Source organism: Mobula hypostoma, chromosome 5, assembly GCF_963921235.1.
Source record: "Mobula hypostoma chromosome 5, sMobHyp1.1, whole genome shotgun sequence".
NCBI lineage: Eukaryota > Metazoa > Chordata > Chondrichthyes > Myliobatiformes > Myliobatidae > Mobula > Mobula hypostoma.
This window is the reverse complement of record NC_086101.1, coordinates 164,149,191-164,161,227: the sequence shown is the minus strand read 5'-3', so window position 1 is coordinate 164,161,227 and position 12,037 is coordinate 164,149,191. Positions and strand designations below refer to the sequence as shown.

At 37.8% G+C, this 12,037-nt stretch overlaps 1 protein-coding gene across 4 annotated transcripts in view; it reads left to right on the top strand.

The window, feature by feature from the left end:
• wdr41 (WD repeat domain 41) overlaps positions 1–12,037 on the top strand; it is a 44,708-nt gene that overhangs the window by 17,934 nt on the left and 14,737 nt on the right. For 2 of the 4 annotated variants that reach the window (XM_063049307.1, XM_063049306.1), the window contains 6 exons: positions 2,268–2,316; positions 3,427–3,558; positions 5,511–5,573; positions 8,465–8,576; positions 10,376–10,438; positions 10,677–10,784. In XM_063049307.1, the coding sequence (XP_062905377.1) occupies positions 2,268–2,316; positions 3,427–3,558; positions 5,511–5,573; positions 8,465–8,576; positions 10,376–10,438; positions 10,677–10,784 (527 nt within the window). Of the gene's footprint in view, positions 1–2,267; positions 2,317–3,426; positions 3,559–5,506; positions 5,574–8,464; positions 8,577–10,375; positions 10,439–10,676; positions 10,785–12,037 lie in introns of all 4 variants that reach the window. The other 2 variants (XM_063049309.1, XM_063049308.1) reach the window with 1 other exon arrangement.

Below are 12,037 nucleotides of genomic sequence, written 5' to 3'. Positions count from 1 at the left end.
GACCAGTACTAATGCCTCCACAATCTCTTCAGCCACCTTACAGGACCCTGGTTCCTACACCATCTGGTCCAGGTGACCTATCTACCTTCAGACCTTTCAGTTTCCCAAGAACCTTTCTTCTTAGTAATGGTAACTTCACACACTTCATGACCTCTGTCACCTGGAACTTCCACCATACTGTGTCCTCTACAGTGAAGAATGATACAAAATACTTAAACAACAGGAATTCTGCAGATGCTGGAAATTCAAGCAACATACATCAAAGTTGCTGGTGAACGCTGCAGGCCAAGCAGCATCTGTAGGAAGAGGTGCAGTCGACGTTTCAGGCCGAGACCCTTCGTCCTGAAACGTCGACTGCACCTCTTCCTACAGATGCTGCTTGGCCTGCTGCGTTCACCAGCAACTTTGATGTATGTTACAAAATACTTAGTCAGTTTGCCCGGCATTTTGTTGTTCTCCATTACTACCTCTCCAGCTTCATTTTCAAGTGGACTGATATCCACTCTCGTCCTTCTTTTACACTTTATATTTCTGAAAAAGTTTTGGTATCCTCTTTAATATTATCGGCAACTTCCATGTTCCATCTTTACCTTCTTAATGACTTCTTAGTTGCCTTCTGTTGGTATTTTAAAAACTTCCCAGTAATCTTTGCTCTAATGTATGCCTTCCCTTTGGCCTCTTGCTCTTAGAATACTTCTTCCTCTTTCGGGTGTATATATCCTGTGCCTTCCAAATTGCTCAGAAATTCCAGCCATTGCTGCTTTGCCATTATCCCTGCCAGTGTTCTTTTCCAATCGATTTTGGCCAGCTCCTCTCTCATGTCTCTGTAATTCCTTTATTCTGCTGTAATACTGATAGATCTGACTTTAGCTTCTCCTCAAATTCCAGGTGGAATTTGATCACGTTATGATCACTAAGGGGTTCTTTTATCTTAAGCTGTCTAATCAATTCTGATTTATACCCACCCTACCCTCCCTGTCACCTCCCCTGCAACTGTAGGAGATGTAACATTTATCTCTACACTTCCGTCCTTATCTCCACCTAGAGACCTAAATGGCTTTCAGGTCGGGCAGTAGTTTACACACACCTTCCCCAACTTCAGCTATACTCAGTGCACTCAGTGTGCCTTCCGTGATGTTGGCAAGGCCACGTGCAGACTTGGTGACTGTTTTGTGGCACTTTGTCAAAAATGCCATTTAGATTTCTCTTCCCACTCCCATACTGACTTGCCCATCCTCTGTCTTGTCCACTGTCATTGTGATGTCAGATGCAAACTAGAGGAAAAGCACTTTGTGTTCTACCTGTGTGGAATCTAATGGTATGAACATTTGAATCTAATCTAATGACATGCCACATCTTGAACCTCTTTCAATCTCTACAATCTAATGATATGAACATTTGAGTTTTCAATTTCTGGTAACCCAGACTGCACTCATTTTTCTCTCCTTCTGATTTTCCCCTCAATCACTACCACCATTATCCCTCACTGCCCAACTGGTTCCATCTGCCCATCATCTCTCACTTACCTTGTTCAACTTGTAACTTTCCTTGCTTGTAAGATTCCAGCATCCGCAGTCTCTCGTGTCTCCACTTCTTCCTTCTCTGCCACTTTGCTCCACCTGTTCCCTTTTTCTTCTAATACTTCTACCTATCATCCACCCCGGAGTTGTATACCAACTCCACTCCACCTCCCCTACCTGGATCTATTGGCTTGTCATCAACCTCCTCGCCTGTTTCTACCTATCACCTGGTTGCCCCTACCTCCTCCCTCCTTCTCTGCCTCTGCCTCAACACTCCATCTTCGTATCCTTTATACTCCTTTACCCTCTGACCTGATTCAGGGTCTTGTCCTGAAACACCAACCATCCCTCTGCCTTCATAGATACTGCTTGACCTGCTAAGTTTCTCCACCAGTTTATCTGCCACTTCATGTCATTTTAGTGTTATCTGGTCTTGATGCTGGTGAGGTTCTCCTTTAAATATGAAACTTATTTGAGTGCAACCTATCACTTTTTTATCTCATGGATAAGAAGGAATACATGTCATTTGCATACCTGGATCCTGGACCTGGTTTAAAATATCTCATCCAGATGGCAAGTTCCATGGATTATCTTAGCCTGAATTTATTTATGAAGAATACTGTAGGGGGATTAAAAGTCTGAAGGAATGGCAAAGTTAGTAGATGTATCATTTTTCTGTTTTTTTCCCTCAAATTTTTACACTTAATTCAAGAAGAATAAATTCTATGCTAATTTATATTTCTGCAGGTTTGCCTCAGCAGGGGATGATGGGGTTGTGTTTTTATGGAATGTTCAGGTAACTATTTGTTGAACAGATTTTGTTGTATGTAAGACAATTTTTCAGATTTGCAAAGAAAATTGACTTGACTAATGAGTATCTGAGTCTTTACTGGGTAAATAGCCAATATTTCTATTTATTGTCTTTGAAATCAAATCCCAGTGCCTCTCATAATTGAGGAAAATGAGACAAGTTCTCAATTGACTTAGAAATAGACTGTGAATTTGTGAACATTCATGGGAATGAATTTTGTTTATTGCCGTGTATGACTTGATAATTTCTTTTGTAGGCTGATAAAGCTGACTTGTCAATAATAGTCTTTCGAGCAATATATAGGCATTGTTTTCAAGAGAGAATCACAGAGAAAACATTGGTGTAAAAACCTTTAAACTCCGCTATCCCTTATTATGTGCTTTTGTTTAAATCTTCAGATGATGTAAGGAAATAATAAAAGTTACAAGATCTTAGTTAACTTTGCATACATACCTTAGTTGGAGGTTGTGGATATTTATTCATAAGTTTATAAGAAGTTCTCATGACAAATATTGGGGAATGCAGCTCACAGTACAGCAGGCATCCAGAAGGTGGTGTGTTTTATCCATTGCTAATTTGGTTAAGTATGTGGCCAATTATGTTTCAATTTAGTGTAAGGATTAAAAAAAAATAATAACTCTTTTAGTCTGTTATATTTTTCTGAGTAAACTGATCCAAATCAGCTGTCTCTGTGTATTTAATTATTTAATGATCTATATATTTTGTCTTTTTACTTAAAGACTGCAATTGGCCTTAAGGAATCGGAGATCCATTTGATCTCAGGCCAAGTATTGCTCTAGTAACAGTTGTTTATGGTTTTATTTTATTACTTTATTTTGGATTGGTGTGATTGTAAGATCAAGCATTTGATATGGTGTATATATTATAATAGGATAAACTACTTGTAATTTCTGTTCACATTTTTGTTGCTTCTAAAACAGTTTTAGATTTTTCTACTTGTAATTTCTGTTCACATTTTTGTTGCTTCTAAAACAGTTTTAGATTTTTCTTGCTCAGATATTACTGAAATTATGAAAATTATATTCTGGGTTTTACAAATTCACTTAAAACAAATATTATATCTTATGCATGCAGACTGGAGAGAGGCTTTCTGAGCTATGTGGCCATTCTAGACCTATCACAGGAATTGCTGTCATTCCATCGATGTATCATTTGCAGTCAGAAAGTAGTCGTCTTCTTACTGCTTCTTCTGATAAGACAGTTATTGTATCCTTTAAATATGGTCTGGAAAATATGTGATTGTTTACTTAGCTCGTCCAAGGAGATTTCCATTTTGTATCCCTGTGCTCTTAACCATGTTCAAAATTGTAATATTTCATTATTTGTTAATGTCTGTTTTTCTGTTAGATTGTTTGGTCTTTGCTTTGAGTTCCTTGATAACATTTTAATTTCATAAATTGAAAAAGAAGCTTAGTGAACTGTTAGACAAACTTCTAGTTGACTAAATTATATAGTAACATGACATGATGGCAATTTGTAAAAGACTGCTGGAGCCAAATGTCAACAAAAAAAATGTGAAATGACTTGTGTTAAAATAAGAATGGGGAAAGGAAGTGCATCCTGCACATGATAAAATTTTAAACCAGTGGAAGAAAAAGAGCCTTATTATTCAGATCCCGTTTTGGTACAAGTGGATAAAAGCATAAGAAGGCAAATAGAATCCTATTAAGGCCATAAGATATAGGAGCATAATTAGGCCATTTGGTCCATCGAGTCTGCTCCACTTTTTTCAATTCTTTGATTAACAATCAAAGAATGTCTTGATCCCAACTGTCTTAGACACACAGAAGGATCCATAGCTGTCATTTGATCATCTGGTGCATTTGGCGCCAATGGAAGTAAACATGTTTGACTGCATGGTAGATCCTAGGATATCAGTTTCCAGACCACTGCAAGGCTGAAATAAAAATAAAATCTGGAAATGCTCAGCGGGTTGAGTAGCATCTGTCGAAAGAGAAACAAAGTTAATGTTTCAGGTCCTATCATTGACCTGTGATTATTTTTATTATCAGTCAGTTTTTATTATTAATAGAATTCTTACATATTTAGTTCTTAGAATACTCAATATAATAATGCCGGACATGTGCACAACTATAGCCTGATAATGGGGCTTTCATAATGCCATGACAGGAACATATAAGGGCCAAGGGGAAGATATATTATTACTTTTTTAGTTGCAAAGAATAGGAAGGAGTTTCTGAACGATGCAGATTTTGGTTATAGGAGAATGAGGTGAGGCATATGGAGTTGGAGATGCTATATAAATCATGAAAAGATTGGGCTTTTACACCCAGGGCTGATAACATGAATTGTGTAACAATGGTTTGCAGTAGTTGGGTGACATTACGTTAAGGTTGTGAAAATAATTGCCGGTAAGATTTGAAAATGAACTTTAAAGAGCGGGTTGAATGTTACATTTTCTAGTATACAATTTATAGAAGTTAATCATACAATTTCTCTGTTGGGGTGGGGGGAGGAAGGAAAATTGAAACAAAATTTAAAGCATGCAACTGATATATATTGGTGTTTGGCACTTAGGTGTGTGTATTCCAAATGACCTGAGTGATTTGTTTTCTAAACTGGTGTGTGCAAATTTGGACTAATTCCCTTATTGCTTTTGTATCTCTGAACTATTAATTGTGAGTAACACACTTAGTGAACGACCAAGTGTGTTTGTATGTGTGTGTGTCTGTGTTTGTATAGTTTGTGTTGCTTGTTGCACGAATCCCTCCTTAAGTATTGAAAAGATAATGTCAAAAATACATTCTTCCATTAAAATCCCTTGGCATTTTTCAGTGATTTATTGACCAAGAAAATTCATTCATTGGGGTTTTACAAATTCAGTTAACCCAAAAGTTGTTCTAATGTCACCCAGTCTAGTATTTGCACACGGATTGACTGAAAAGATAGCCTAATATTTTTTTGTCTGAAGCTGGAAAGCTTTATATCAATTTGTATTATTGCCAAGTGAGATATCATATTGCCAACGAATCTTTTGGGGTTCCTGATGGTAGGTATGCTATTGTAGCCTGTAGTGAAAGAAATCTGATCCATAGATCTTCAGGACAAACGTTTTAATATATATTTTTAGTTGAAATGGCAAGCAACTTGGTGATAAAATTAATTCTATATGGATTTTCCTTTATTGATATAGCCAGACCTGGGATTTAGACACTGGCAGCCAAATCCATATGTTGGCAGAATTTCAGTCTTCTGTTAAGGTAAGATAAAGCCTCTAGTTCAGTGGATTTGTATCAATGGGTATTAAGCTCCTCCATTTCTCTGTTTAATAGTATAAGATAAAATGTTATAAGTATATTTTATCACAGTTACACATAGGCTGGTGGTGTTGTGGGTAGTGTAGAAGATTGTCATAGGTTGCAATAGGATATTGACAATGCAGAACTGGGCTGAAAAGTGTCAGATGGAGTTCAATCCAGGTAAGTATGAAGTGATACACTTTGGTAGGTTGAACTTGATGGCATAATACAAAATTCATGGCAGGATTCTTAGCAGTGTGGAGGAACAAAGGGATTTTGGGGTCCAAGTCCATGGATTCCTCAAAGTTGCGGCGCAAGTTAATAGGGTAGTTAAGGCGTTTAGTGTGTTGACCTCCGTTGGTTGGAGCCGCGAGGTAATGTTGCAGCTCTATAAAACTGGTTTGACTGCATTTGGAGTATTGTGATTGGTTTTAGCTGCGTTATCATAGAAAGGATGTGGAAGCTTTAGAGAAAGTACAGGGGTAATTTATCAGGATGCTGCCTAGGTTAGAGAACATATATCTTATGAAGAAAGTTTGATTGAGCTAGGGGTTTTCTCATTGAAGGTGGATGAGGGGAGACTTGACCGGAGTGTTTAGGATGATAAGAGACATAGATAGAATGGATAGCCAACATCTTTTTCGCAGGGTGGCAGTGGCTAATGTGAGAGGATGTACTTTTAAGATGCTTGGGAAAAAGTATACAAAGGGATGATATAGGTAGTTTTTTAAACAGGAAGTGGTAGGTGCATGGAACACACTGCTATGGGTGGTAGTAGAGACAGATACAGTATAGCCATTTTAAAGAGACTCTTAAATAGGCACATGGATGAAAGAAAAATGGAGGATTATGTAGGAGAGAAGGTTGAATGTGCTCAGAGGCAGACTCCAAGCTGTGAGTCAAAACCATCCTTAATTCACTAAAATAAAACGGCATCTGGGCATAATAATCAGCATCTTCTATGGAATTGCTCCCCACTAGATCACACTCCCCTCTGATGTTAAAGGTTTTACACAAGACCTGGGAAAGCCTACCTCACTTATATTGGTGAAGACAGACATCAATCTTTCATGTTCCAGCACAGATTAGTTGATTGAGGAAAAGGGTATTTGCAAGTGAAGACCTTAAACCCAGTCTCTTGCTGGTCTAGCAGGCAGCAATGATCCCTGCTGTCTTCTATGCCATTGTGACTGAACTACCTATAGTAGATAAATCAGCTCTCTGGAAAGTTACTCTCAATGTTGCCTCTGCAATATCATCCAAATTCATTGGAAGGATAAAGGAATCAATATCCATATCCTCCCCCAAACTCAAATTGTACTCATTTGGCTCTGCTGGGTAAGCCACTTTGAGCAGACAATGTTGTTCATATGCCCAACAAAAGACTCCTGGAAAAGACCCCTTTTCCAAGTTCTATCTACCTAGTAGAATATTCAACAATGTTACTCAAAGCTTCCTTGAAGAAGTACAATGCCCCTTTGTCCTTTGGAACTCCCTTGCCCATGACCACTCATTGTGTTGTCCATGTATGGACTGTAGAGAACTTAAATGATCCTTCTCACATAAATCTTGCTTAAACTTTCTCCTCTTATCTTCAAGCAATGCCTTCTACCATTTGACTTTTTCACTTTGGTGTGGTGGGTGTGGCAGGAAATCAAAATGGGAGGACCGGAAGTGCATCAGAAGGTGGGGAGAGAGAGAGAGATAAAAAAAAAGAACGGGAACACAAGGTAATTTTGAAGCTGCCTTAAGTTATACTATTGGGTTGTAGACTACCCAGGCAGGAAATAAAGTGATGATCTAGTTTGTATCATTTAGGCCATAAAGAAGGCAGAAGTAGGGCTGGTCATTATGGAATAGGAAGGAAAGATGAAATTGCATGCAACTGGGAGCTTGTTTGGCCATTGCGAACAGTGCAGGAACACTGCAAACAGCTGCCTAGTCTGCACTTAGTTTCATTGATGTAGAGGAAGTCTCATTGAGAGCACCAAATTCAATAGACAAGTTTGGAGGATGTGCATGTGAATGCTAAGTCCCTGAAAAGAGGCAAGTTAGGAAGCATAAGAGCAAATGTTTCACCTGCAGTTGCAATGGAAAGTTCCGGGGTGATGGAGGGGTAGATGGGGAGACACAGGTGGAGCATGGAGTCATGGAAAAAATTGACCTTGTAGAAGGCTGTAAGTAACAGGTAGAGAAAGGTATGGCTAGTGGTGGAAATGACAATGAATGATGTGCCAAATGCAGAGGCTACGAAGGTGAAATGTGAGGACCAGCAGACCTCAGTCTCTGTTGTGTTTGGAGGGAGTTGGGATGAGAACAGAAGTCCAATAAGTACAAGAGAGGGCACCATCAACCTCAGTAGAAGGGTTGCCACGTTTCCTGAACAAGAAAGCTTTTCAGATGATCTGGAATAGAAAGCCTCATCTTGTGTAAATATGGTGGATTCCGATAAACTAGGAGAAAGGGATGGCATCCTTACAAGAGACAGGGTTGTAACAGCTGTGGGAGTTGGTGGGTTTATTGAAATATGGAGATGGAGGAATCCAGAAAAGGAAGAGAACTAGTGGAAATGGTTAAAGTGAATTTTGAGAGCAGGTTCGAAGTTAGTAGCGAAGGCGATGTTGCACGAGCTCATAATACTTCTATTTTAAACTATTAGTTACACATATTCTAAGAATAACTTCTAGAATAACTTGTTCGTTACATGTCAAATATTTGCACACTGCTCTACCCCCCACATGTAATTTTACACATCAATATATCTGTCTGGGGATTTTTGTGTTTAGTGGATCCTTGCATCATGAGCCAAAATATTAATTTTATATGCAAATTGTTTTGTTTTCTTTTTGCAGTGCTTGATGGTTCTCGAAAGGCTTGAGGTGTGGCTGTCTGGAGCTGACAGAATATGTGTTTGGACCTATAACGCAGAATTACTCTGTAAAACAGCTTGTTTTAAAGATGCAGGTTTGCTCTTCAAAATATTCCATTTGTTCCAATTCTTAAATTATAATTGTCTTCCTTTCCAAGGTGATTTTTAAATAAACTTGTTTAGCAGAATCAATGATTAATACGATAAAATGATGAAAAATAAAACTTAATTTGAGGATAGTGATATATATTTGAATTTCAAGCAGATTGCTGCTGTTCATGAATTTTATTTCCTCAGTGCACTATAATTGGAATTTTTTGTTTATTTTATTTAGACCAGGCCCTGATTTTGATGTTCTTTCTCTGGTGTTTGAAGGATAGGTCTATTTTCCACCATCCTCCGGTTGTAATGCCTACTACCAAATACCTGCAATTCAAAGGGATAAATAGACTGAAAGGAGAAAGAAACAATCTTGGCTAATGGGTCTTGTGAATGGCAGAGACCGGGGATTTGTGGAGGTGGAGGAGATGAGGACAGAATTGATGCGGGACTCAGCATTTTAGGACAAAGCTTGCAGCAGGACCGCCATAAAAGGAGATGAGTTAAAAACTGAGAATTTTGCCATGGATAAATAATAAAAGATTGCTTCCAGTTGTTTAGTGGAAATGAGGTGCCTGAGGATCCTTACCTGCAGAACCTAGCAGACAGGAATTTATTTTTGAACTGAGGACCAATGATTTAAGGATAGATAACACTTGAGGTAGAATCTAGGATATTATTTAAAGGGATTGAGTTAGGTCTTGAAAATGAGGAATATAAAAGTATCTGGAAGAAAGCTGTTACAGTTGACAGTTTAAGTACTCTTATTGACACCACACATTCTCTGCTGTTATTTCGATCATTCTATGAAAACTTTTCTTCACGGTTACCAAGTGGAATGTAGTTTTGAAATATGACTGCTGATTTGAGTCTAATGCACTGACTTGTGAAAGCTGCACACAAATTAGCCCATTACCCGTAGTTCAAAATCTTCATTTGGATCAGATTACTCAAGAAACCATAGTTTAATTTTGACTTTCGCTCCCAGTTCAAATTGTTGATTCTATTGATGTCATTGAGGCATTGTCTACAATGACACCTTCCAGGAAAAAGTGGAAGAGAGAGTACTAAACGTTGCACTATTATTTTAAATTACTGGAAAAATTGACCTTGTAGAATTCAATAGTTAAAATAGTGGGTTAGAGGATTACTTTTGCTACAAGAAAACTAGGGTGCTATCATCAATGAGTTGTTGCGTTTTATCTCTAGTTTCTCTGCTGCAAATTCTCCTACATTAACTTGCCTACTTTGTTTTGCCTGCTTATGGCTGATGAGCTGCTTGAACAATTTCCATAACTGGTGTGGGCCCAAGATTAGCATAAATATTCATCCACAGAGAGTTCTCTCTTTATAAGCTATATTCAATAAGATCTACAGGAATTATAGAACTACTGCAACCAGAATTGGCACTCTTAGTTTTGTTTGTATTTTTCCTGTACTTAGCCTGTTAGGCCTATTTACTTTATTACTTTTAATTTTAATTATTATCTTTGCCTCATTATGTAATATGGTGATTACTACCACAATCTAGTTGGTCTGTTAGCCTTAACATTTCTTACCTGCTCCAGTTTACCAGGAATATTGTCTCTTACCTTGTTGGGATTTTTGTTGTGATTTCTATCACAATCTAGTTGGTCTGTCAGGCTTAACATTCCTTATCTGCTCTAATTTATTCCTGATTATGACGAATATTATCACTTGTCTTGTTGGGATTCTTGCATAAGAAGTTAAGGATAGTATATTTGCCATCTGGCATGTTACATCTAACTATTAAATTCTGTTTTGCTTTAAACAGATGTAAGTTTAATGATTGAACTCTCAAAAAACAACATTGCTGCAGCTATCAGGAAGGAACTAGGTATGCCTTGTTACTGAAGTTGTGTGTGCACATTCATTTTAATCAAGAATTAATGAGAGAATTAACAATGAAAACAATCTGTTAGCCATATTTTATGACACTCTAATTTAAAAGCTATCCAAGCTAATTCAAAATTTGTTCCCCATACAAATATCAATTAGGTTTTACTGTGTGCATTAAAAAAGAAAGCTTGTTCAGATTATTTAATGTATTATTGTACTTCGCTATGTTCTTTAAGTTATCTTCAAGCTGGTAACATCATCAGAATCTCACACTTGGGAAATTACTGAGATGCGAAGACTATCAAACCATGAAGATGACATTAGAGCTCTAATCACTATAAATGGTAAATTTATTTTATTATTTTATTTGGCATTATCAGGATTAATTTTACCAATGTTTCTTTTCTCAGCTGGAAGTGAACATAAATTTGATGCATAGCAGTGCCCCATTTGGGCTTGGGTTTAAGGTGAGGGAGAAAGTTTAAAGCAGCTTTGCAAAGCAAGCTTTTTTTATATACATAGTGGTATGTGCCTGGAATGTGCTGCCAGGGATGTGGTAAAAGCAGATAAAACAGCAGTGTTTAAATGGTAAAATGACAGACATTGAACAAGCAGGAAATAGAGAGATACAGACCATGGGATTAGTTTGGCATCATGGTGGACGCAAACATGATGGGCCAAAGGACTGTTCGATGTTCTATGTTGTCAGACCTCACATAGTCCAAAGGATGAGTGCAGATATTTAAAGGAATCAATGTTAAGGTAAATTCTAAACTGAGGAGAAAGGGGAGAAAGGGGAGGGAACATAGTTCTGTGGGATTGTGATGGTAGTGCGGAGGGGTGTAGGATAGGAGGAAGGAACAATCAGAATATGTAGTATGTAATAAGCTGAAGCTGCTGGAAACTATTGTATAACAGACATATTTGTATTCAGTTTTTTAAATGTAGAGTTTCAAGTTCAAGTTCAAATTTAATTGTCATTCCATAAGACCATAGATATAGGAGCAGAAGTAGGCCATTCGTCCCATCACACCTTTACCTCATTTTGCTCAAATTTAATACCTCCGAAATAAGTAGAGGAAATCTAACAGAAAATGAATGTGGTTAGCACACCTGTAGGCATAACACTGAAGGATTATACAACTAATCATCGTAACACCAATTGAAACATGTATCATTACAAACAATAACCTCAGTGTTAAATAATTGTGTTGAGCAATCAGATCTAATGAGGAGTTGCCCACACCATATACAAATGCGATGTGTCAGCAGATTTAGCCCCAGGCTGTTGGGAAACGCTCAAATGGAAATCTGAAGGAAAGAGCATGTCCTAACCTGGAACTTCAATGCTGCTTCAGATAAAAATCAGGACAACAGGAGAAACAAATATAGTCTGTGCACGTTCAGTTCATCTCCATCTGCCAATTCAAGTCAGACTGCAAATTGCTTGGAAACGCTCTTCTTTTGTGCAATACATCTCTAATCTATTGACGAACAGACTTTATTTTGAGATACAGTACACAGTAGTAAATACAAGAGGTAAGAATTCACACCCTAAACTACTCCTTGTGCTGGAATACAATCCTGCTGCTCAAGC